Below are 26,661 nucleotides of genomic sequence, written 5' to 3' on the forward strand. Positions count from 1 at the left end.
CGCTAAAACTTGTTGACTAAGGATTTTGCTTCTAATTTGGCAAGAAAATTTTATTCAAATGTGTTTTCGCTCTGCACAGCGAAACCATCATCCTCTCCCGCGCTGCAGGTGACTGCAGGTCCAATAGTGAATCCAAAGTGTGTGCGGGGTGTGCATGGATGTGTTTGTACAAGAGAAGGAGGGATGTATGGTGTGTTGTGATAACCCTGATGGTGTCAGGTTACCTGTGATTTGATTCTGCCAGGGCATGATGAGTAATGATAAATACACATGCTCCACAGACGCTCCAGCACAAACTTAAAAGAGAAGTCTTCAGGAGATATCTCCACACAGACTTTGATTCAACTCACATATCAGGTCTTTTTTGGGGCCACCATCCTGTTTCCATAGCAATGATCTTCACCGCAGAGCAGGTGGCCTGTGTGTGCGAGGTCCTTCTGCAGAGCAGTTGCATGGATCGTCTCGCCGGCTTCCTCCGTAGTCTTCCTCCTCCTTCCCTCTCCTCCTCTCCTCACCCTGGGGAGCTGGAGAGCGTGCTGAAGGCCAAAGCAGCAGTGGCCTTTCACCAGGGCCGCTTCGCTGACCTCTACACCCTGCTGGAGGGCTTCCCCTTCTCCCACCGCAGCCACCCTCTCCTGCAGCAGCTCTGGCTCAGAGCCCACTACATGGAGGCGGAGAGGCAGAGGGGCCGACCCCTGGGAGCTGTGGGGAAGTATCGCGTGAGGAGGAAGTTTCCTCTACCACACACCATCTGGGATGGAGAGGAGACCAGTTACTGTTTCAAGGTATCTTATCGTACTCCAAATGTGCTCCTGAACTGTTCTTTAGCTTTCTGGTATGTGCTAGCTACATTGTGAGAGACTATTGTGAATTTTATCAGCTGTAAAATTATTGAAGGACATGATCTTACACCTCACATTTACTATTTGTATGTATGTCCTGTTCTTACTGTAAATACAATATTGTGGTTCTTGTGTTATACTTAATTTATGTTTATATGTACATATTATACTAGCATACTGTATTTTATTTCTATTACACCACATTTCAGGGGGAAATCCTGTTCTCTTCAGTCCACTATTTTTATCTGACATCTATAATCAGGCTTTAATTAGTTACTTTGCAGAATCAGACTACATTAAAAAACATATAATCATCCTCTAGATTACCATAACCAGAGGAAGGCCTATTGTAGTAAAACTGCGCTCCACTTTGACCAGCTACAACTTTTAAATGCTGATATTATAAATGATACTGATAAAAGGAGCCATTTTGAATAGTTTTATTTTTGGTAGTTACAGTATGTTTTGCTGGTGATACTTGAATAAAATTCTGATTGCAGGACTTTTACTTGTAGTGCAGTATTTTCACACTTTAGTGGTACCATTTTTAGTTTAGCATCTGAACCTTAAATGTTCAACGTGAAACATGTTTGATTGATGGATTTTGACCACTGTATTATATTTAAAAAGAATTCACTAAAACAATTCATCATGAATAAATGGTTAATCGCAACACAGCTCACATTTGCTAACATCTAAACTTCAGATTTAGTGAACTGGGCTTATTGAAGTATGTACTGAAAGAGATAGCTTAATTCTTTTTCTGTCTTTGTGTTTTAAAGGGACAGTTCACCCAGAAAATCAAACTTACATATTTTTCCTCTTACCTGTAGTGCTATTTATCAGTCTAGATTGTTTTGGTGTGAGTTGTTGAGTGTTGGAGATATCACCCGTAGGGATGTCTGCCTTCTCTTGAATATAATGGAACTAGATGGCACTCGGCTTGCGGTGCTCAAAATGCCAAAAAAGTACATTTAACAAACTCAACATCAATGTCTCTTTCCAGAAATCATGACCTAGTTACTTAAGATAATCCAATGACCTTGTTGTGAGTAGTTTAATGCAGGACCTATTTTCTTTCTACCGAACTACACCCACCAACCATATCACTGTGCAGAAGAAGGCGTGCATCTACTCATGGCGAGAGGATCGAGCTTGTGACAGTGTGAGGTGTACACATTAATGGCATTCCCCTGGCTGAGTTGTAATGTTAGCTAGCCAAGGTGAACTAGCACTATCAAACTATTTGAATATTATTGTCATTATTTTAGTGTTTATTTTGGCAGTTTTGATCATCTTGAGTAACCAGGTCATGATTTTTGGAAAGAGGCATTGCTGTTGAGTTTGTCAAATACATTTTTTGGCACTTTGAGCACCACAAGTTGAGTTCCACTATATGTAGTGCACACCAAAACTATCTCAACTGATAAATAGCACAACATGTAAGAGGTAAAATATGTGTTTTTCATGTATGGTTGAAGTATCCCTTTAACACGTTCAGGCTTCAATTTATTTATTCAACTCACCAACAGGAAAAATCACGGAGTATACTGCGTGAGTGGTACCGCCATAAACCTTATCCCTCCACCCGGGAGAAGCAGGAGCTGGCAGCGTCCACCGGCCTGACAACCACACAGGTCAGCAACTGGTTCAAGAACCGCAGGCAGAGGGACCGAAACATGGACGTTAACCGGTCAGTGGCTGGGCAGCAGGTCGCTCTTGGGGGAATTGTTTAACTTTGTCTAACTGTTTATCTCTTGCCAACAGCAAGTATATAAAAGTATAATTAACTCCTTGTGATTGTATGCCTCTGCAAACCAGTCAAGTTGCACTTATAGTTTACATTAATGACTGTGAAAACATGGATGCTTCACACACAGATCTATACAGTCAGCACAGTTTTAAGGTGAACACTCAAGATTAGTGTCACCAATTCAGCATCTGACCAAATGTCTCCCCTTCTGCTCCTGAGATAAAACACTAGTGTTTTTGTAGAACATTATGATGTCATAGTCAAGCTGACCTTTGACCTTTTGGATATGACATGTCATCACTTCGTCATTATACCCTATTATACATTTGTGTGAAGTTTTGCCATAATTAGCATATGAATTCTTGAGTTACGGCAAAAAACATGTTTTGTGAAATCGCAATGACCTTTGACCACCGTTATCGGCGGCGCGGAGGCATAAAATATTGAGACATGACTTTACAACAGGACAAAACAATTTACAGCCACTCTCATCACAGCCACAGTGAACAGACTAATACACCGTGACCGAACTGTTGGTATTTAGTCTGGCACCAAAACAAAGAATGTTAGAATGGTAACATTTCATGCACAGACCTTGGTGGTCTATTGATGATTTTTTGGTTTTCCTGCCACTATTATCTTACAATTTGAAACCAGGTGAAAGTATAAGCACTGGTTTGTCTCTCTTTTAAAGCAACATGGACATCTGCAAAGGCCTTACAGCAGAACCAAATTTTAGAGCAACCTGAGAATATATAAAAACCAAATGGAAGTTGTGATGTTAAACTCGCTGTTGTCTCATTTTATATAAAACAACAGCGCCCTCTTGTGGTCGAATTAAAACATGATTATAGACAGGATAGACAGTGTTGTGTTAAGACAATCAGATTAATTTTCTAATGCCCCTCATCTCTTTGTTCAGTTTCCAAACGTCACACTCTAGAGGACCCTCAGGAAACGTCTACCCTTCCTCTGACAATGACTTTTCACCTCCAGCAAGCCCACGTCCCCTTCACCACTGCCCTCCACCTCCACCTCCACCTCCACCCCTCTCTCACCCACCACCTCCTCTACATCACATGTGTGAAGGCCTCAACTGAATCTGCCCTTCAAATGTTTGATGTGTAATTTCTAATACATGGTTGTTTCTTTTTTTATTAAATTTTTTAAAACAGTTTTTCTTGAATGTTATTCTAGTCTATTTTTTGTGTCAGTGAAAAAAAAAAATACTTTGCAAGTCAAGTATGTTGCCAAAACATGACTCAGCAGACATTGCTCTTTAATGTGTTACAGCAGGGGTGAACAGGGGCCAGATAAGATAATGTGAAAACACCTGGGGGCCACCTGCTCACATTATATGGGTTATGTTATAAAAAAAAAAAAAAAATAAATAAAAATAAATCACATACAGATGAGACGAATGCAACTGTTTATCTTTCAGTCACAAAGATCAGTGAGCTATGAACTGTATGATAGTCCTGCCATCATGAGGTGAACAGAAAAAAATGCAAAGTAAACTTGCTTGATTAACCAATATTGTGTAGCGGGCTATACCAAAACTGGTATAAAAATGGTCATGATTGGCCCCCGGCATGGACATTGCACTGGTGAAATGCTCCTGCATGTACTGTATGCACAAGTTCCAGCACTGACTTCCCGAATTTGCATCAAATTCTGAGAGAAACTGAATAAAACCGCTGTATTTTTATTGCAGATTTGTCACGACACCTTTTCATATGGTGTAAAATACCATCTGTTGGATTTTCACTCTGATTACATCATTACACTGTCACAAAATGTGCAGTATAGCCATATAATATAGCTAGCAATTAACAACAGCAGACTGTAAGGCCAAGAGGATCTTCGGTCAAGTGAGGGTAAAGAATTATTCACAGATATGTCCCAGTATTCACAGCAGCTCAGAGGCCTCAAGTCATAGAGTCTGTCTTTGAGAAGACATTTGTGCAGTTAATCATATTAACGTAGGGAAATAAAGTAAACTATGATTTCGTTTTTTCACAGGAATGAAGCGAAATAATAATTTAGAGTGCTATTAAATCAGACTCAACATTCCCATCTGTTCCTCTGGTACCATCATTTATAACTATTGACATTTTAAGACTCTTTCCACATCACATTCCCAGACATTTGGACAGGCGCCTCGAACTCATCCCTCACATGAAACGAAGGAGTCTGGTCAGTCCAGCAGGACCAAGTCTTTGGTAAAGTTTTAGCTGGTATTCCATTAGTTGGTTTCACAGAGTTCTTCTCTTGTGCGTTTGGGTCCAATTCATGCTGGTCATTTAGCGATTACTTGTCATCAGTGTGACAAACAGCACAAGTACTCCAGTAGGAGTAAAAAAGTAAGTACCTTCACCACAAATATCTGTGAGTGTTTGGTTTCAGAAGCCCAGATACTCTGCCAGAAACACAGCCATGACCTTGGTCAGGTTCACCACAGTGGGACGGTGCATGTTCTCCTCTGTGTCGTCCAGTGTGTGCCAGAACTGTGGGAAGGGAGTGGCGATGACGTGTAGCACAGGGACACCTGCATGTGTGTAGGAAAGAGGGAGATAGTGAGGTTGGACTGACAGCATGTGTTACAAACTTAGGACAAATCTCCAGCTGTGTGAAACTCACCTTTGTGAAGGAAGGGGATGTGGTCGTCCTGCACAGGGCCGAGGTAAACATCCTTCCTAAAATACGTCTGCTCTGAGGGGTGAGACGTCAAGAGACCCTGTCGATGGAGTCTCTTCTCTGAGAGTGATGGGGGTAAAAGTAGAGTTAGGACACACAACAGAGAGGGGATTTGGATGTTGGCGATATCAGCTATAGAGACGTCTGCCTTCTCTCAAATATAGTGGAACTAGATGACACTTGCGCCAAAAACTACATCTGAAAAACTCAACAGCAATGTCTCTTTCCAGAAATAATGACTCAAGGAAACCCACAGATCTTGTTGCGAGCAGTTTCATGTGGGAACTATTTTTTTTCTACCGAACTACACCTGTTAACTGTGTCACTGTGCAGAAGGGGGTGTGCATCTACTCACTGCAGCTACCGTTAGAGCTCAGCCAAGGAGGACACCAATAATATTTACAACTCGAGCTGTCATGAGCAGGAGCCTCTCGTCTATGAGTAGACCAACCCCCCAGGAACAGCAACGTACTACTTTAAGCAAGCCGCAGCTTCTGAGGCTGATAAATGAAGCCAATGCTCAAGTGCCAAAAGCTACAGTTCTTTGAACAGCCACTCGAGGCTGGCTCCAAAACAGAATCAATCCCCATAGACCCCCATGTTAAAATGTTAAACTTTATAGCAGAAATAAACATGTTTGCAGCTGGGTACAAAAACAGGTTTGGTGTCCATAGTTAATTTCAACATTAATGACAACTGTACAGGGTGGGAATTTTTTTTATAACTCATCAGTTTTCATTTTATTACGGCCCAAAGTTACGCATATTTAAAGTCTATGAGGCGCCGCTACAGTCTTTGAGTCAGATCCACCCCTCGTTCCTCCGCAGCTCCAACCTCTCACCCGAAGATGGCCACTTCTGGCTCAGAAAAAAAACAAATTGTCGACAGCCAAAATGCCAGACTCGAGGCTTCAAAACAGCAGTCCACAAACCACTGGGTGACATTGCAGCAGCTACGTACATTTCTTATACAGTCAATGACTTTATGCCAATATGACACAGTGGCCAAACCATGGAATTACAACTTCTGGGTATGTCACAATTTAACTGCATGGGGCCCAACAGACTTTTTCCCATAGAGTTAAATTGTGAAAAAGATGGCTGTAAATCAGCAGCTCACTAATAGCTGAAGCCAGAGTTATTTTCCTACCTTTATTCATGAAAGTGAGTTGTTGGGGAGCTGGGGTTAAGGGAAACGCCAGTGTGCTTGCTCTTTGAGCTCATGGATGTGAAAGATCAGGATAATTTTTTACCTGTAACTCAAAGAATTTGGGCTTCATGCATCACTGACTAACTTCTAAAGTGATGAACAGGACCCCGCCTCCAAGGCTGTATCCAGCTTTTTTAAACATCCATGAGTAGATGCACGCTTCCTTCTGTGCTGTGATACCGCTGGTAGGTGCAATTCAGTAGAAAGAAAGCACATCCTACATGAAACTGATCACAACAAGCTCTGTGGATTATCTTGAGTAACTGGGTTATGATTTCTGAAGAGACATTGCATGTTTTGGCACTTTCAGCACCACAAGCTGAGTGCCATCTAGTTCCTTTGTATTCGAGAGAGGGCAGACAACTCTACGGCTGACATCTCCAACACTCTGCAACTCACACCAAAGCAATCAAGGCTGATAAACAGCACTACAGGTAAGAGGAAATGATTTTGGGGTGAAATATCCATTTAAACATTCATGCAGATGTTGGAGCCAGGGTTACCTGCAGCGATCAGACGGTCAAACCAGCGAGCTGTGTTATCAAAGTGATTTGCAATCAATGGATCAGGACCGCCCAGCAGGTCGAGCAGCACAAAAAGGTCCTGGAGAGAAAGTGCAAAGTCAAAAATGGCTACTGAATATTGAGTTTTCTTTTAATCATAGTGCAGTAAAAACACACACATAAACAGTAGTGTTAGGTTACATGACAAAGAGGGTGAAGTCAGAGACTGTAACTAGGTTTGGGCCGTTAAATATAAATTCAGACCTGTCCTAAATTACTTTATGTAGTAGGAGGGTCAGTTCATAAAGGCATGACAGACCTGCTGCTATTCTTAAGTTTAGGCAGTCTGCTAAATTCAGCCTGCTCATTCATAATTTAGAGCGTGTCTGGATCAGGATGTGAGGAAGACCATGAAGGACGTGTATTTTTGTTTCCTCACCACAGCCTGGAGCATGGTGGTGTGTGTGGAGCCCGCAGGGTGAGGTGTGTTGGCCATGCGCTCAGCCAGGTGACGGGAGCCGTACAGCGAGTCGGTGGCAGTCCACTCTTCAAATGACTCCTCGCCATCGAAAAACACCAGCTGAAGAGTCACTGGAAGTTTCTAAGAGGAAAAACAAAGAAAGGAATTAAAATGCACTTTTCCAAAAAGCAGCAATCGAGGCCAGTTTCTCTTTCTGCAGTGCTGTCGCAGTGTGTAGTCTCACAGTAAGTACATAAATCACAGCCTCTGGAGGGATACTGCTATTTACAGATGACTGCTGCAAAGCAAACAAGGAGCTGGGGTCAGCATTTTCTATCCCATACTGCAGGCACAGAGCCAGAGGGACGAAACAAGAGTAGAAGAAGAAGGGGGGAAAAAGTGAGAAGCTACTCGTCAGCATCTCATGCATTTTCTCTTTGTCATGGGAAGGATTACAGGAAATAGAAAACTAATCTGCTCCAGCTGCTGTCTATAATTTAAGTGCTAACCACTGCAAACTGCCACGACATCAACACAAATGAACACAACTGAGCACACACCTGCTGTTTGAATGATCTAAGCTGGGCATCCAGAGAGGTGGCGAGCTCCAGGATCATAGCACAGGGCACTGCTGAGTCACTGGCCCCAAGAAAGACCTTCTCTGGGGCCCGGGGGTCTGGAGGCAGAGCCTTGGAGTCGTAGTGGCAGGCCAGGAGCAGCCTGCGAGGGGCCGAAGGGTCCAGAGTGGCAATGATGTTGGTGAAGGTGACCTGGCCGCGAGGGGTTGAAGACTGGAAGGAGTCTAAGTCCACGGCCCAGCCGGCAGACAGCGAGGACAGAGTGGAGGTGATGTGCTGGAGCAGAGCAGAGAGGGTGGATTAAAGATGAGGGAGGAACACGTGTAAGGAGGAGGAAACTATAAATATGTACACACCTGCTGTACTGCCAGACTGCCCTGTGTTCCTGGGAGCCTCTCTATCAGGATGGGCCTCAGGTGGGTCTCCCACAGGCGGGTGCCATCCACCTGAGAGGCCAGACGGCGGATTTGAGCTGGAGAGCACTTGCTGGGTTTGTGGGACAACTGCATGGATGAGAGATGAGAGTAATAAAATAATATAATATAATAATATAAGTAATAAAATGATGAAACAGCTGCACACGGACAGCCTTGACTCGATAGATTTCACCATGGTTTTAAACTCTTCAAGGTCACCAAGTCTTTAAGCTTAAGAACAGGATTTTATTCAAACATTGAAGATTCAAACTCTGTTCAAACACAATTGCAGCTAGCTGGCATACATGGAGGGAGAGACAGGACGCAAGAAGAAATGAAGACACATACATGATGGTGAACAAAATGTCACCACAAATCAGCTCATATGAGAGCTATGTTGCATCAACAGTGAGCCTAAAGACAATACATTTGCTGTTATGTGACATTACATGGGAGGGTAATAAAGTAATTTCAATACACAAAACGTTCAAGGGTTTTAATAGATCCATGACTGTCCCAGGCCTGGACATCAATGTAATGAAATTCCATGACTTTTTCAGGTTTTCCATGACTGTGGGCACCCCGGATTTATATAATATGCATTTAGTTTGAATGAAAAGAAATGGGACAACAGTGAAGAGACAGATGAATTACATCAAACACAAGACATGCCTGATGATTGCAACTTGTGATTACTTTCACTGTCAATGCATAATATTTTCTCGATTAACTGTTTGGTGCATAAAATGATAGAAAATTGTGAAAAGTACACATCACAATTTCTTAACATCCAAGATGGTGAAATCAGACTGCTCGTTTTGTCTGGGCAACACCTCCCCATCCAATCAACGATGTGTTTTTTGTTTTTGTGCCTTGACTTGGATGTTTGACCTTCACTGTGCAGAATGATGTTTGTGCAGATTTTGTTTTCACACTGACCTGCTGAAGGAGAAAGTTTCTCTGTGCCCACCTTAGATGTGAGTTTGACACGTGCATTGTGACATCACTACTTGTTTTGAAGCCAATCAGGGTCCAAAAGGCAACCACATTTTTCAATAAAGTAGGAAACATCTTGACTCCAGCAGCAAAACTTTTTAAATCTATATATTTTTTCATATCCATATGTTGTGGATTTTTCAGAGGATTAAGGTAATCTAAAGAGTTTAAATTCACTGAAATTAACTGGCCCTTTAACCTCATGCATCCAGTATAAACAAAGGGGAATCCAAAGCTCATAGTTCAGCTTTGTCACTGTGAACACGTCTCATATCTGGTTACTATGGGATGTTATAACACAGATATCCAGACAGTGCAACATAATCTGACTGTGGCTACTATATTTCAGTGACACTGAACACTTACAGGAACAGACTAGCCCCACAGCACACAGGTAAAGTTTTGGAGTCTGTGTTTGTGTGTCTGTCAATCCTCTTACCCTGTCTTTGGTCAGGTCTGCAGCTGGCATGCGGTTCACATCGGTGGTGTCGTTTGACAGGTAGACTCCCAGCACCACCGCCAGCACCAGGACACCGAGGAGGCACAGCAGCAGTACCCGGGCCCGGGGCATCCGCACCCGGTCACAGCCGGGCAGAGAGCCGCTGCCGTTGCTCTGCTGCAGAGACTTGTACCGCCGACTGGACCTGGACATGTCTGACTGACTGACAGACTGGGACGGTGCAGCGTCGAGCAGTCCTAACAGCTACGTGTCCAAACCGGCTCGTGGAGCATGCAGGAGGGAGCTCACACAGGAAGTCGAGGCAGGCTGTGATGTGGAGCAGCCTCGAGGGGAAACTGGCTGTGTGACAGCTCGGTCCTTACATCTGCAACAGTCTGTAGTCCTGCTTCAACATAATGGTCCATGTGATGGTCTGTCTGTACTGGTCCCAGTCTTCAGTGCGAGTCCTGCAGCCCAGGTCCTTGAAGGCATCATTGAATTTAGAGCTGCTTCAATCAAATCAAACCAGGATACTTTAAAATAAATCACAGAGACAAATTAACTCTCCCTGTCTATGACTTCTGTTGTTTAACGAGCAACTCTTCACAGTTGTGTTGAGCTCATTTCATCCAGCAACAGCTACTACTGAGCAAAAATAAAATCAATCTGAAACAAAGAGATCAAATAGTCAAACTTGTCCCAACTCTCCTGGAGCTGCAGTCCGTTTAAAAGTGTCCAAATCTAACGCCCTCTCGTTACAGGACATCTTTGTGGTTTCTGGTTTCTAATCAAATGGCGTTACTTCTTTTAGATTTGTATTGAGTGCCAGGAAAACAGCTCTGTGGTGCGCTACTGCCATCTACTGACTGGGAGGGGGAACTGCAGGGAATTAGATTAATTATTAAATAGAGGGGGTTTTTTCTCCCACAAACTTTATTGAATAGTTTCAATACATGCAGGGACGCAGCACCAAATTCTGGGAAGTGTGCATGAGCTGTCGCTGAGGGCCCCCCAGTCCCCCTCTCTATGATCATGTCTTTCTCATGCACTTTAAAGTTGGAAAGACATGAGAGTGTACATCAGTGCATCAGTAACATAAGCAGTCACTCACTCGGCTCTAGCTGCATTTGACGAATCCTAGTGCAGGGCCAAATCAAATCATTTTACGCCTTTAAGGGGTGAGAGGTCCTCAGAGAGCTTCCACTATATTTTTAATATAAAGTTCAGTCTTTAAACCGATTAATTCAACCAGTTTTTATTTATTTATGACACGTATTATATATAAAAAATTGCAAACAAAACCAAAGTTTTCATTCCAGGCTTTTTGACGGCCCCCCTCCCATTTCTGAGTACATGCAATATGTATGTTCCAGATTTTCATTACAAAAGTTGCAGAAAATATATTTCATAATATGAAAATAATGTAAAAATAAATTCAGCTGCACAATAAATGAATAAAATGTAGGGAAAAGAAAGAAACATAATGAAAGCAAAAAAGTCTGCTGCACCACTGGAGTAAAACTAAAAAGTCTTATCTAATATTTTTTGCCAATTTAAAATTTTCAGCAGTAGTCAAGTATGTTTTAAAATTATTATCTTAAGAAATATAGAAGAAGGGTGTTTTTTTTTAAGCCAAATAACGCATACGCATAATGTTTTGCTAAAATAATAATCCAGGGATTGTTCAAAATGAGTAATATTAGTGTGACATCCTATTCAAAATGTTTTGAAAGGTTCCTTTGTAAATCAAACCAAAAAGAAGTGGCACAAAAACAATCTACAAACACATGTTCAATAGCTTCCCCTTCACAACTACAAGTAGTGCATCTATTGTTTGCATTTTGGGAAAAAAAAAGATTAAATACAGTTTAATACGCAAGCAGTTAAAACGATGGAGTTGAAGCGCTGCTGGGTCTTTGTGATCAGATACAAGTGCTCTTTGGACACTTCAAGTGCTCTTATTCCATCTTGTGGATGGCTCTTTGCATGGGTGGAGTATGTTCTCAATAAAAAATATAAAATGCAAGTCTCCTTCAAAATGAATCCAAGGCACACTAATTAAAAATACCTTTATTTTACTTGACGGTATGTATTTTAAATGATCAAAAATACATGGTCTTGGATCAACTCACTGCAATACAAAGAAAACAACCATTTCCCCTGTGTAAACCAAAAGATGAACTATAACTGATATTTTATATCTGTGATTAACATGTATGAAAGATCTGCAGTATGTGCTGCAGAAACTATATACAACTAAAAAACTAAATAAACTATATTTTCAATAATCTTGTATTCTGAACTTCCTTTTCTCTTACACATCCACCCAAATCATTGCATCATTGTTCTCTTTCTGTCCCCAGATTGCTTTAATTTGCAGAAATACTTGATTTGATGTAAATCCTGAGTGTATCTGTGATAAAATCCAGAAATTGTAGATTTAGTCCAGAAAAACTTTTAAAATCACAGATTCAGTACATTCTTGTGTGTCAGTAATCTTGCATCAGGTCAGGACAAAACAAAACATGTTATATGACCCACTTCTCGATCCCGCCAGATTTTCGTCCGGGAAAATGAGCGGAAAAGGAAGCTGACTTTATAAACTGTTCTGATTGGTCTAGAGACATGAAGGGCCGCGTTCTCTTGCTGCTGATTGGTCAGAGCGCCCGTCCATCCTCACCCACAGCGGTTCCGCCTTCCGTACAAATGCGACGTTAGCGGGACTTTTAGAGTCATTCGCGCTTTCTCCTCTGAGCCTGACTGCAGTGTGTGTCCAGACCCGCATCCTGATACCGAGGAGAAGATAAAGCTGTAGCAGGACAGCGGCTGTTTTCTCTGGGGACGAGTCAATATCACACTTTGCTAACATGCATGTGATCAAGCGAGGTGAGCTCCTTTCTGTTGTTATGGATCAGGCCTGTTAGCATCAGGGCTGTCACTGTCAGGAAACTGGATCAACCAGATACTGAGCGGTAACAGCGACTGATCTGCTGCCTGTGTCTGACTAATTAGGTTTTTTATCACAAAGCCGAAACTTACACGCCATGCTTGTGTCAGGGAAGCAGCGTGAAGCGGTTAGCTAACGTTAGCTAGCAGCACTTAGTTAACTTAGTTAAGCTAGCTAGTGACTAGTGTTACATATGAGGCTAACGTTACAGCCAGACTGTCAGCGTTTTATTCAGTTAATTACCACCAGGTTAACAAGCATGTCGTTTTAGAAAGTCTCTTACAAATGACCTTGAGTGATAGAAATGTAATTTTGGCCCCCCCTTCCTGCAGGTGTTTATGGCCTTTGTCATAGTTGGCGCCAAAAGATAAAGTTATATAGCTCTACCTGGATGTCAGTATGGACCTCAGAGAGGTTCTGGTTGTAAGAAATGTTAGTTAACACAAGACAGGTCTTAAGCACTTTTGTCGACCAGGAGGAGTTAGCTTTGCCTCTACAGTTATATCAGACTTGACACCACAGTGTCAAAAAGGTGCGTTCACTGACAGGGTCTTTGTTACAGGTTGAATCCAATCTGCACACATTTATAGTCAAACAAACATTACTGCACACGTTTCTTTGATTAAAAACCGAATGGTTTTAAACTATCTGAGCTCTTTACAACATTTAAATAAGTAATTAAAGACCACAATAAAGTGATATATCATGTAGTAATAGCAGTGGTGAAATGTAACTAGGTTAAGTACAGTTTTGAGGTAACGTACTACTTTATACTTCTAACGTCACTCCACCACAGTTTGGAGGCTAATGTACTTTTTTACTCTACTGCATTTGTTTTATCGCTTTTATTACTTTGATGATTTAGATCATTAACACACAATATAAATCAACTACTAAATAATGTGTTATCAGAGGTTAAACTAGTCGTAGCCTACATAAAGTCATTAACATCAGCCCCACCCATACAGCTGCAACATTAAAGTGATAATGTATCACTTTAAAATGTAATAATCCAGTACTTTTTCCTTAAGAGTACTTATATTAATAAAACGTATGTACTTTTACTTAAGTAAGATTTGAATGCATCACCTTTTAGTTGTGACAGGATTTTTACACTGTAGCACTGCTACTTTGATTGCATGATAATTATTTAATGACCAAATATGATTCATTTTATCAACTGTATTCAGTTTAATAGACACTATTACTGTTATTATTTATATTTAAAAGGAATATTTCACTTGTGTCACTTAAAGCAGCAGCAGCAGAACAGGAAAGCTAAAAGGAAATTGGACAATAGACCCAAAAGAAGCCAGCTGATGCAACAAGATGTCTTTGTTATGTTAAAAGTTTATTATGTGAAATATAGTGTATTATGTTTTTCTAAAAAAATAAATAAATAAATAAAAAAAAGTTGAAAATCCCTGACACATAACAATCACTAGATTTATCATGATTGAGTTTTATCACAGTTTCATCTTTACTCTTTATTGATTGTGTAATTTTGCTGACTGACATCTTTAGTAGGTGGTGATTGTGTTAACTGACAGGTTTTTTTATTCGTTTATTTTTCAGATGGACGCCAAGAGCGCGTCATGTTCGATAAAATCACCTCTCGCATCCAGAAGCTGTGCTACGGACTGAACTCCGACTTTGTAGACCCGGCCCAAATTACCATGAAGGTGATCCAGGGTTTGTACAGCGGCGTCACCACTGTGGAGCTCGACACGCTGGCCGCAGAGATCACCGCCACTCTAACAACAAAACACCCCGACTACGCCATCCTCGCTGCGCGGATCGCCGTCTCAAACCTGCACAAAGAGACCAAGAAGGTGTTCAGTGACGTGATGGAGGATCTGTACAACTACGTCAACCCCTTGAATAAACGCCACTCTCCCATGATCTCCAAGGAGACGCTCGACATCGTTCTTGAGAACAAAGACCGCCTCAACTCCGCCATCATTTACGACAGAGATTTCTCCTACAACTTCTTCGGCTTCAAGACTCTGGAGCGGTCCTACCTGCTGAAGATCAACGGCAAAGTGGCCGAGCGACCGCAGCACATGCTTATGAGGGTGTCTGTCGGGATCCACAAAACAGATATTGACGCAGCCATCGAGACCTACAACCTGCTGTCAGAGAAGTGGTTCACTCACGCCTCCCCTACGCTATTCAACGCAGGCACCAACAGGCCCCAGTTGTCCAGCTGCTTCCTGCTCGCCATGAAAGACGACAGCATCGAAGGCATTTATGACACGCTAAAGCAGTGCGCCCTCATCTCCAAATCAGCTGGAGGAATCGGCGTGGCGGTGAGCTGCATCAGATCAACAGGAAGCTACATCGCTGGCACCAATGGCAACTCCAACGGGCTCGTCCCCATGCTGAGAGTTTACAACAACACAGCACGTTATGTTGACCAGGGCGGCAACAAGAGGCCCGGAGCCTTCGCCATGTACCTGGAGCCCTGGCACTTTGATGTGTTTGACTTCCTGGAGCTGAAGAAGAACACGGGAAAGGAGGAGCAGAGAGCCAGAGACCTTTTCTATGCCCTGTGGATTCCCGATCTGTTCATGAAGAGAGTGGAGAGCAACCAAGACTGGTCTCTGATGTGTCCCAACGAGTGCCCCGGGCTGGACGAGTGCTGGGGGGAGGAGTTTGAAAAGCTCTACACGTCCTATGAGAAGGAGGGGAGGGTCAAGCGCGTGGTGAAGGCTCAGCAGGTGTGGCACGCCATTATCGAGTCCCAGACAGAAACTGGTACACCATACATGCTGTACAAAGACGCCTGCAACAGGAAGAGCAACCAACAGAATCTGGGCACCATCAAGTGCAGCAACCTGTGCACAGAGATTATTGAGTACACCAGCGATGATGAGGTAGCTGTGTGTAACCTGGCCTCCATCGCACTAAACATGTACGTCACCCCTGAGCGCACTTTTGACTTTAAAAAACTGGCACAAGTGACCAAAGTCGTTGTCAAAAACTTGAACAAGATCATCGACATTAACTACTACCCAGTGCCTGAGGCGGAGTACTCCAACAAGCGCCACAGGCCGATAGGAATTGGCGTCCAGGGTCTGGCAGACGCCTTCATCCTCATGCGTCACCCATTTGAAAGCCCCGAGGCTCAGCTCCTGAACATTCACATCTTTGAGACCATCTACTACGCCGCCCTAGAGGCGAGCTGCGAGCTGGCCGCTGAGCTCGGCCCCTACGACACGTACAAAGGCTCTCCCGTCAGCAAGGGCATCCTGCAGTACGACATGTGGAAGAAGACGCCCACCGACCTGTTGGACTGGAAGCTGCTGAAGGAGAAGATCGCCAAGCATGGCGTGAGGAACAGCCTGCTGCTCGCCCCGATGCCCACGGCCTCCACCGCCCAGATCCTGGGCAACAACGAGTCCATCGAAGCCTACACCAGCAACATCTACACCCGCAGGGTCCTCTCTGGAGAGTTTCAGATCGTAAATCCTCATCTGCTCAAAGACCTGACGGAGAGAGGACTGTGGAGCGAGGAGATGAAGAACCAGCTGATCGCTCACAACGGATCCATTCAGGTAAAACATCCACATCTGTCACGCCCAGGTCGCAGAGCAGGAAGCAAACTTTTTACATGACAAGATGCTGATTCATTATTTTGTTTGTAACGTGTGGTTTGATGAGAGAAAACGAACTTTTGTTTCGACAGAACATCAATGAGATTCCAGATGATCTGAAGCAGCTGTACAAAACAGTTTGGGAAATCTCCCAGAAGACCGTACTCAAGATGGCCGCTGACCGTGGCGCCTACATCGACCAGAGCCAGTCCCTGAACATCCACATCGCAGAGCCAAACTACGGCAAACTGACCAGCATGCACTTCTACGGCTGGAAACAGGTAAGTGAGGACATGAGGATTTTAACAGAGAGAACTTCCTGCTGTGAATGCTATAGGTGTTAAACTCACGTCTCACTCTCACCACAGGGTCTGAAGACGGGGATGTACTACCTGAGGACGAAGCCTGCCGCCAACCCCATCCAGTTCACGCTGAACAAGGAGAAACTGAAGGAGACGCAGGAGCCGGTCAAACCCACAGAGGAGGAGATCAAAGAGCGTAACGTTGCTGCCATGGTGTGCTCTCTGCAGAACAAAGACGATTGCTTAATGTGTGGATCTTAGACGTGTTCTCTCTCTGTTACCTGCTGAGGTGTCAGGTTGTCGTGTGAATGCACCTGATGCTACTTGATCTTGAAGCCCGATGTTATGCAAGTGCAAATATCAAAGCCAAAACTTGAGCATTTTTCATAAACCTCACTGTAACGAGCTCCTTAATGTATAAAGTTTTAATAAAATGGTTGTCAGCTCACCAATGTCAAAGAGAGGAAAGCACTCACTTACTACAAAATGTATTTTATGTTTGAAATTAAATAACTTTGTAATAGAGAATAAAGTTTACATGCAAGTTTAATTGGGTGTGTGTGTACATGTGTGTGAGCTGGTGAAAGAAAAAAAACCCCCATCAGAGACCAAACCAAGTGCTGCAGAGCTGTAGCTACTTTTTATTATAATGAATTATTTAACCCCTTGAAACCTGGAGTGACATAAATCCCTGTGCTGCTTTCAGATGCTTTTTGCAAGTATTTAAATTTCACAATATTTAAATTGGTGTGATGTCTTTTCTTTATAGATTTAGACATTTTTTGAAAAACTACAGAAAAAAATGTATATTTAAAAATTATGTTAAAAAAATGTTATTTTTAAGCTGTTTTTCCAGGTCATTTTGTCTTCTTTTTTCATTATTTTTTTTAAAACTTGTTCGTTTATTATTCTCTTGACTATTTTCTCACAATATTTGGGGGAGCCTTTCCCCCATGTTTTAAAGAAACCAAGCCAATTTTGTCAGGTTTCAAAAGGCTTAATAGACAAGCACAGGAAGATGTGAGATGGTTTTTTTTAGTTTGTTTTTTTTATTAAAAGTGAAAAATGTCCATCACATAGCCATAGTAGATGTAACCAAATGTCTCGTGTGACCAAAAGTCCAACACTGAAAATACTCTCTTACATTACAGAGTATTTTCAGTTTTGGATTGTTGGTCACACGAGACATTTGGTTACAGTAAGACTGAGAAGAGCAGCAGTTCTTGAGCCTGAAACCAGTAAAATATTAGAATTTTTTAAATTGAAAATAGTTGCCAATTGTTTATTTTCTAACTAAAAGTTGGATCCATTATTGCTGCATGTTCAAAGTCTACAAGCTACAATACTGTTGAATCGTTTCAGACGTTTATGAAGTAAAAGTGCCAGGTGATTTTCTACTTTTCATGGTCTTAAAATGCAAAAATGAAATATTTTAGGGCTTTTAACATTTGGTCAAAGAAAACTAAGACGTCACCATGGGCCCTTTGAATGATGTGTATGTCCTGATGTTTCATATACAAATCAGAAAATGTGAACTATTTAGTAAAATACTTCTAAAGTGATTGTATCTGCATGGGTTTAATGGGTTAAAACTTGAAGTGAATGGGACTTGGAAAACTGGAAATGGGCGGGGCCTAATCATCAGAACTTGTTATTTTAAGCCTGAAATTGACATGGATTGATCAGAAGTTGCTCTATTTATCATTTATTAGAAATCTATTTACAGAACAGCCTCAGGATTGAGCTCCAGATCTTTTTTGATCACAAAGATTGAACACAGCTCCCAAAATTAAGAATTTCCCTCATCACAAATAAGGACACTTTTTACTCGGATGACAATCATACTCCTAAAAAATACATTATCAGTACGGAATGCTTGTTTCGTCAGAGAATTCGGCACAATCCTATTTACTACCACTTGTGTACCTTCAAAGAAATGAGGTACTGTTGTCGAAAATTGAAAGAAAAAAAAAAATAGAAAATCAGCCAGTGTTCTGATAATTATTTTTAATATATTTTTTATAAAATAATGAAAACATAATTTACACTTTTAAATGTACAAGTTATTATTACAACCCAAAGAAAACAATGTCCAACCAAAAACATTTTGCCTGTGCGTCACGTACCCCTGCAACACGCAGAAAGCACCAACGCACAAACGGGGAACGATGATGCCAGAAAATAGAAAAACGACAAGGAATCATACAAATCAGTTTTTGTACAGAGATCAGAAGTAAAACAGCATAAACAAATAAAAACACAGTACCCTCTCATCTTCACTATTGTCTGCAACAGTGGGAATGTGTTAAAAAATAAATTATCAAAATATTTAACATCTAAAAAAAACAAACCTAGTTATACAATATTACCGTTAACCATAATGCATTATTGATTTGTTCAACAGGGATCATTGTGTATGCTATAAATAGCTTAAAATTATACATAACATTAACTATATAAAAAAAGAAACCTTGCCCCTTTTACATAAGCGAACTAAAGACACCTGCAGATACTAAAGTCACAGCTGAAGCTGCACGGATGAAGCAGGAATAACAGGAGTGTGTCACTTCAACTCTGAGACTCTGAACCCCATTAAAGGTCCACACAGGTACAAACATTACTGGTATCAAAGTGACAACTTGAAACTGGCAAACTGGCTGCAGAGGAATAAAGGAGGCGGAGACATGAGAGCAGGAGGAAGTGGCAGTTTTCTGTCCAGCTCCGAGTCAGTGAAAGAAAAGTAGTTTTGACAGTAGGAGTGGGCGACATGGATAGAACCTGTTGTCATGGCATCTTAAATGAAGATATCAATATGGTCAACTTCATGAAAAATCTTGCTGATGAATTTGCGTCTCTGCCTGTAATGACCAAATACACCCAGATATATTAAAGGGATAACCACAAAAGGTATAAACTGTACGGCTAAATGCAAATTGCCTCAGGGTGCGTCACATCGCCCACTCCTAGCTAATGTTTAGTGTCCTTTAACAGCATCTTGAGGAACCTGAGTGAGTTGGGATTCAAAATTCAACTGTTCCAGTCTGACCAGGGAAGAAGGCTCCTGACGACAGAGAAGTAGCCGTCCTGCAGGGTAGAGCAGGACATGACCATGTAGTACAATTTTATCAGCATATCTAAACCAACAGGAAGATTAGAGTCACCCTCTGCAGGGATGTAGTGTCCATTCAGTACCAGCGTCCAAAAAAACCACACATTGTTTCCGTATGAAAAATAGATATAGTAGACAATATCGTTAAGCAAGCTAGCAGTATAAATAGTGTCTTTTGTGTTCATCTGGGGTCGTCACAGAACACGGGGACAAATCCGCTCACACACACAGACAGACTGGTTCTGATATGACGGAGCTTCAGTGTTGTCGAGTGAGTTTCATGTACAGTAAATGTTTTCTGTAAGCACACGTTAAGGGTGGCAGCTTCATCTTGATTAGTATGCAAAGAAGACGCAGTTATAAGAATAGTTTGACATTTTGGGGAAATGCAGTTATTTACCTCTAGTGGAGAGTCAGAGAGGATTGATACCACTCGTGTTTGTCAGTTAAATATGAAGCTAAAGCAAACAGACTGTTAGCTTAGCTTAGCATGAAGACTGGAGCTAGCTCTGTCCAACAGAAATAAAGTCCACCTACCAGCACATCTAAAGCTCATTAATAAACATGGTAAATCTAGTTTGTTTTTTTATACTTAAATACTATAAGTGGGACCATGTTTGTAATAGCTAGCGAAATCAAGTATGTATGTAGCCCGACAGTCCTTAAAGGTGATATTTTTGGCTAGATGGAATTGCTCATCAGGTCACAGAGTTCTGTTTAACACCCAAGCAGCAAACTACGCAGCTGAAAAATGAAGTCAACTTGAAAGTGCCAAAAACTGCAACCCCTCTAATGGCCACTAGGGGCTGGCTCCAAAAGCAAATCAATCCCCATAGACCTCCATGTTAAAATGCCCAACTTTACAGCAGATTTAAATGTGTGTACAGCCTGGTACAAAAAGTGGTTTGGGTCTCTAGAGCTAATTCACTTGTTCATGACAACTGTACAGGAGGTTAGGTTTTATATAACTCGCCCATTTATATTATATAAAGGCTTAAAGTTACGAATATTTCAGGGCAGGATGCTTTGAGTGACAGGCTGTCTGTGAGGTGTCACTACAGTCTGAGCCAGTTGCACCCTCTCGTCCAAATTTGGTCACTCCTGGCACCAAAAAAACAAGATGGCAGGAGTCCACAAACCAAAGGGTGACATAACGCTACGCCCATTATTTTATACAGACTATAATAACATCAGGACAAATTGCCAGACGACCAGCGGAAACACCTGGATGTTTCTCTCAACCAAAACGTTGGCTGTAAACTGGTGTATTGTCCTTTAGAACTTGTTTTTGTTTGGGATTAAAAAAATTAGAACGTGTTGACTAGAGACCATCTTGCCATGAAATCACACCAGCTGCGACTTTGATCTGTGATTTAAAACCAATGTGGGCCTGAGAGGAGGCAATGGTCCTTTCCTTGCTTCCTATCCCCCACTTCTGGTGCCCTTGCTCGCACCACACCCATCCTCAAACTAGGCCTTCAATTTGATCTTAACACCTGTAAAGTTTCGTGACTGCATCTTGCATGGATGTGACACTGTTGCGGTGACAATATCTGTCCACAGACAGTCTAATAAAAACCTGACAAAGTACTAAAACTGCTTCAGTCCACAGTTGGTGTCACCAGGACCACATTTTACCATGATGACACACACACACACAGACTCACAAGGTGAAGCTGTCATGGCTGTTAATAATTAGTGAGCTTTAGAGGTGCTGGTAGGCAGATTTTGTTATGTTTGGGCAGAGCCAGATCAGCTGTTTCCCCTGTATGCAGTCTTCATGCTAAGCTAATAACCGTTTGCTGATGGTCCCCTTAATGTATTTAACAGAAAGTCTCTGCCATAAAGCAAACACAAAATGTCAAACCACCGCTTTAAATATATATATATAAAAAAAGATCATCTGTAAGACGCACCGAGACAACAACTCAAGGTTAAAATAATTATCCAGTACATTTAGATCTGAGATGATACGGCACTGCTGAAAACAGTGAAAATTAAGTTCAAAACAATGCACTACATTAGAGATATGATACTATTAATATCACTGAGCTTCATGACATCGACCATTTACACTCGCTCAACACGCTGATGGCTTGTTTCACATCTAAAGGGCCGCGGGTTCATCCATGTAAACGGAGGAAAGAAAAGTATCGTGGCCCACAAGTGTTCATATTACAGTAAACTAGTTTGTTCATCACTCAACACGTCCTATAACAGACCATCATACACACGCTCACACCAGAGGGTAATAAAATGGATCTTGCCTTGAGCACAAACACTGTTGTGCCATGATGCTTCCGAGTGTTCGCTGTACCATCAGTTACACACACACACACACATTCACACACAAACACCTCTTTAGTACGACAATATCAGTACAATATAGGTAATATTGATACATGAGAATTGTACCACAGGCATGTATCTACAGTACCATGTCTGTAGAGCTTTCATTACTTCTAGTGCATTCTGGGAGATGCAGTCTGTAATGAGTCTTTTATTTGGCTGATTGGCTGCAGGAACAGTATTAGGCCTCTCCAGGTGATGTAGTGTTCTCGAAAACAGTCTCCTCTCCGACTCGCTCCTCTGGCATAGTAGCATATGTATTTATATATATGACAGGTATATAAGACTTTTGGACTTCAGTTTATAAAAATAAACGGGCTCAGAGAATAGAGAGGGAGGGTCTCTGCTCCGTCTGGGAGTGTTGCATTTTTAAAAATCTTTTTTTTTTTGTCTTGCTCTCTCTACGGTTTAAGGCAGTCCAGTGGAAGCTGAGTGAGGTGACGTCAGTGTGACCTCTGCCGCCGCTGTGTGCAAGGAATCCTGGGTGCTCTCACAGCCGCCCTCCCTCTGTGGTCTCAATCTCTTCTTCCTCTGCAGGCATCACTCCCTCTTTGAGTCAGATTCGTGTGTTAAGGAGTGAGGCTCGTGGTCACTCTCTGTGTTGTCGGCGTTATTGAAAAGCCTGCTGAACTTGCGCAGCTGCTCGCTGGCCGTCAGGCTCTCCTCCTGCAAGCGCTGGTTGTTCTCTCTCAGGTTGGCCATCTCTGCCAGCAGGACGACTTTATCCTGCTTCTCCTGGTGACGGCAACATGAGGAGAAAAGAAGAGTCAGTTTCAGTTTTGCTGATATTAAAGGAACAGTTTGACCTTTATAGGAAATACTCTTATTTGCTTCCTTGCTGAGGGTCAGATGAGAAGATCGATACCACTCTGCTGTTTGTCAGCTAAATATGAAGCTACAGCCAGGAGAACGTTAGCTTAGCTTAGCATATTTACTGGGAACTGGCGAACAGCTGACCTGGCTTTACTCTGCAGTAACAAAAATGTGTCTATGAGCACCACAACCCCCCTCAAAAATCTCATCTTGTTGTTTTTAGACTTCAGTTTGTGAACAAATTAAAATAACAAAAATTTTGAGCACTGATTAGACAGCTTTAGAGGTGCTGGTAAAAACTTTTTTGGTAAAATTTCATCTTTAAAACATAGGAAACACAAGAATGCATTTTATTCAAAAGCTGATTTATTACAGTGTGAGGAGGTAAAAGTATCAAATGGTATCCTGGTGGGTGCATGTAACATTACTATCATGCTCTGGGTTATCATTTTTCTACTTTTATTACCTGTTTATTAAAGAATATATGTGAAAAACAAAAGATTCTCACTCTCTCCAGGTCATTGTTGAGCTGTTTCAACATCACTTCCAGGTGGTAGAGCCGACCAGACAAGTCGTTGGGCACCTCGTCGCTGTAAACACAAACACCACAAATGACTTTGCATGTAGAGCCAACAACCACAACACTACTGAAAGAGAAACACACACTGAGTGCTGTGCAGGTTGTGCAGGTGCATAGAGAACAGGTTTTACTGGTGTCTGTGTGAGTGCATTAATTCTTGTGTAACACTGTTTGAGCTGAAGCTCCTCAGTTTCAATAATATATTTATGCTCACTGGGAGGAAAAATAAACATCCTGTCTGGAAACACAGAGACTGAAACAATAATTCAAACAACAAACTGTTTACTTTAGTGAGAATTCACAGAGGAGTTCACAAGCTGGAGAGTCTGCTCACGTGCAGTTCAGTAAAGTACCACAAGGTGGGAGTAGTGACAAAGAGATGAATTAATAGAGCTTTCTGACTGCACTGTTTCACATGACTGTTCGTCAAGTCTGCCTGACGGCAATGAAAATTAAGATCCCGCAAGTCATTATAATGAGAGACTTCATCAAAATAACGACGTGCTTAATAGTTGAGATACTATCTCATGATTTTGAGAAAGGTTCCCATTATTTTGAGATACTAATCATTTGAGGAGCTTCTCTTTATTTCTGGATACTGTGTTTTTGATACAACATCCCCTTGAGATACTAACTCATTATTTTGAGAAACTAATTTATCATTTTGAGATACTAACTCATTATTTTGAGATATTAGGTCATTATTTTAAGATACAAAGTTTAATAGAATGAGATTCTTTCTCATTATTTTGATATCTCATGTCATTATTTCGAGATACTAACTCACTGTTTTGAGATACTAACTCATTATTATGAGATAATGATATTATCTGATATTTTATGTCATTATTTTTGAGATATCACATCATTATTTTGAGATACAAAGTCATTATTCTGATATTTTATGTCATTATTTTAAGATATTAACTCACTGTTTTGAAATACTAACTCATTATTTTGAGATATGTCATTATTCTGAGATACAAAGTTATTATTTTGATATTTTATGTCATTATTTTAAGATACTAATTCACTGTTTTGAGATACTAACTCATTATTTTGAGATATGTCATTATTTTGGTATTTTATGTCATTATTTTGAGATATGTCATTATTTTGGTATTTTATGTCATTATTTTGAGATACAAAGTTATTATTTTGAGATACTAACTCATTATTTGAAAGAAACTAACTCACTGTTTTGATATACAAACTCACTGTTTTGATATACACTGTTTTGAGATACTAACTCACTGTTTTGAAATATTAACTCATTATTTTGAGATATGTCATTATTTTGGTATTTTATGTCATTATTTTGGTATTTTATGTCATTATTTTTGAAATATTACGTCATTATTTTTGAGATACTAACTCACTGTTTTGAGATACTAACTCATTATTTTGAGATATGTCATTATTTTGAGATACAAAGTTATTATTTTGAGATACTAACTCATTATTTGAAAGAAACTAACTCACTGTTTTGATATACTAACTCATTATTTTTGATATATTTCATTATTTTGAGATATGTCATTTTTTGAGATACAAAGTTAGTATTTTGAGATACTAACTCATTATTTTAAAGAAACTAACTCACTGTTTTGAGATACTTAGTCATTATTTTGATTTTTTTTGTCATTATTTTTGAGAAATTACATCATTATTTTGAAATACTAAGTTATTATTTTGAGATATTGCGTCATTATTTTGAGCTACTAAATTGTTATTTTGAGATATTACGTCATTTTTTGAGATACTAAGTTATTATTATGAGATACAAAGTTATTATTTTGAGATATCATGTCATTATTTTGATAGGTTAAGCTATTATTTTCAAAACAAAAGAACTGACGTGCTCGACTCACAGTCTGAAAAATCACAGGGTGCTGACCCAAAAATCACAAACTGAATAGATCAAAATGTCAGCACTCACAAATATCATATATATCAGTCTTTTAATGACACACAGCAGTGTCAAAAACGGACGTGTTTTATTAGCTATTATTTTGACATATTTGGTTGTTATTTTGAGATATGTCATTATTTTGAGATACATTATAATTTTGAGATGTTATGTTATTTTGATACTAAGTTATTACTTTGAGATATTATGTCATTTTTTTGAGATACTAACTCATTATTTTTTGAAATACTTAGTCATTATGTTGAGATATTATGTCATTATTTGGAGATACTAAATCATTTGAGGAGCTTCTCTATTTTTAGATACTGTCTTTTTTTCAAATAAAATCCTTTTGAGATACTAAGTTATTATTTTAAGATAATCAGTCATTATTTTGAGGTATTAACTCATTTCTAATGACTTACAGGATCTTTTTCTTTTTTAATCACTCTGGTGAAAATGGGCTTGCACAGGTTGACCTACCCGCTGAAGGTTGGTGTGGTCCGTGGTGTCTGAGGAGTCTGAAACTGGACCGGACTGACAACTGGTCTCATGTCTGGACCTCCGACCTGCGGCTCAGTCAGTGAGAAGAGGGAAACTGCTCTTTGTGCTGCAACAGAGACACATAATCGCACTTTCTAAAAAGCTGTATAAACGAGTCTTTTTTTACCCGAGTGTCCCTCGGGACACGTGACACAATCACACCTCAGCACAGGAGGAGCTGGCAGCAGGTAAGGTTATGGATCAAGTGTTGGCTTGAGTCTGGTGTGTTTGTCTGTGCAGTGATCGTCTTTGTGGTTGCAGGGGACACGAGGGACGGGAGGGAGATGCAGAAAAGGAACAGTGGCTGGGAAGCAGAGCAGGCGATCGTGTAGGTAGATGAAAGCTCAAATCACTCCCTCTTTCCCAGGAGTGTCGTGTGACAGACGAGAGCCGAGACAACACCCAACATCCAGATAATACGTCTCACATCCACCAGGGATTTTACATTTTGTGCTTATTAATTACATTCAATGAATCCCACTTTTCTTCTTTAAATCTTGATCAATTTTGAATGGTTTAGCATTAAATGGATCAATTACATGAAGTCACTTTCTGTAAGCTGTTGTGTGTGTAACTTTCAGCCAAACCATAACAGAAAAATCCACAAAATCCCACCTGTT

General features: G+C 40.9%; 4 protein-coding genes across 12 annotated transcripts in view; 2 read left to right on the plus strand and 2 right to left on the minus strand.

The window, feature by feature from the left end:
* The first annotated feature begins 392 nt into the window (after window positions 1-392).
* six9 (SIX homeobox 9) lies at window positions 393-3,996 on the plus strand. The gene is made up of 3 exons (XM_050033252.1): window positions 393-785; window positions 2,375-2,535; window positions 3,518-3,996. Exons 1-3 carry the CDS (start codon window positions 393-395, stop codon window positions 3,693-3,695), a joined length of 732 nt encoding a protein of 243 aa, XP_049889209.1. The 3' UTR covers window positions 3,696-3,996.
* Window positions 3,997-4,071: 75 nt separating this feature from the next.
* qpctla (glutaminyl-peptide cyclotransferase-like a) lies at window positions 4,072-10,714 on the minus strand. The gene is made up of 7 exons (XM_050033095.1): window positions 9,894-10,714; window positions 8,399-8,545; window positions 8,025-8,318; window positions 7,444-7,605; window positions 7,005-7,104; window positions 5,236-5,352; window positions 4,072-5,143 (listed from the first exon to the last, which is right to left on the minus strand). Exons 1-7 carry the CDS (start codon window positions 10,104-10,106, stop codon window positions 4,998-5,000), a joined length of 1,179 nt encoding a protein of 392 aa, XP_049889052.1. The 5' UTR covers window positions 10,107-10,714; the 3' UTR covers window positions 4,072-4,997.
* Window positions 10,715-12,604: 1,890 nt separating this feature from the next.
* Window positions 12,605-17,288, plus strand: LOC126382765 (ribonucleoside-diphosphate reductase large subunit). Its single transcript, XM_050032824.1, has 4 exons — window positions 12,605-12,779; window positions 14,416-16,397; window positions 16,529-16,717; window positions 16,805-17,288. The coding sequence occupies exons 1-4, from the start codon at window positions 12,761-12,763 to the stop codon at window positions 16,997-16,999; spliced, it is 2,385 nt and encodes a 794-aa protein (XP_049888781.1). The 5' UTR covers window positions 12,605-12,760; the 3' UTR covers window positions 17,000-17,288.
* Window positions 17,289-18,730: 1,442 nt separating this feature from the next.
* The window catches only part of sipa1l3 (signal-induced proliferation-associated 1 like 3), an 85,234-nt gene continuing 77,303 nt past the window's right edge, over window positions 18,731-26,661 (minus strand). For all 9 annotated transcript variants that reach the window (XM_050032729.1, XM_050032746.1, XM_050032787.1 and 6 more), the window contains 3 exons: window positions 25,982-26,108; window positions 23,518-23,599; window positions 18,731-22,931 (listed from right to left, as the gene is read on the minus strand). In XM_050032729.1, coding sequence (XP_049888686.1) covers window positions 22,737-22,931; window positions 23,518-23,599; window positions 25,982-26,108 — 404 coding nt within the window. In that variant the 3' untranslated portion in view covers window positions 18,731-22,736. The remainder of the gene's footprint in view (window positions 22,932-23,517; window positions 23,600-25,981; window positions 26,109-26,661) is intronic.

Source organism: Epinephelus moara, chromosome 2 (assembly GCF_006386435.1).
Source record: "Epinephelus moara isolate mb chromosome 2, YSFRI_EMoa_1.0, whole genome shotgun sequence".
Classification (NCBI taxonomy): Eukaryota; Metazoa; Chordata; class Actinopteri; order Perciformes; family Serranidae; genus Epinephelus; species Epinephelus moara.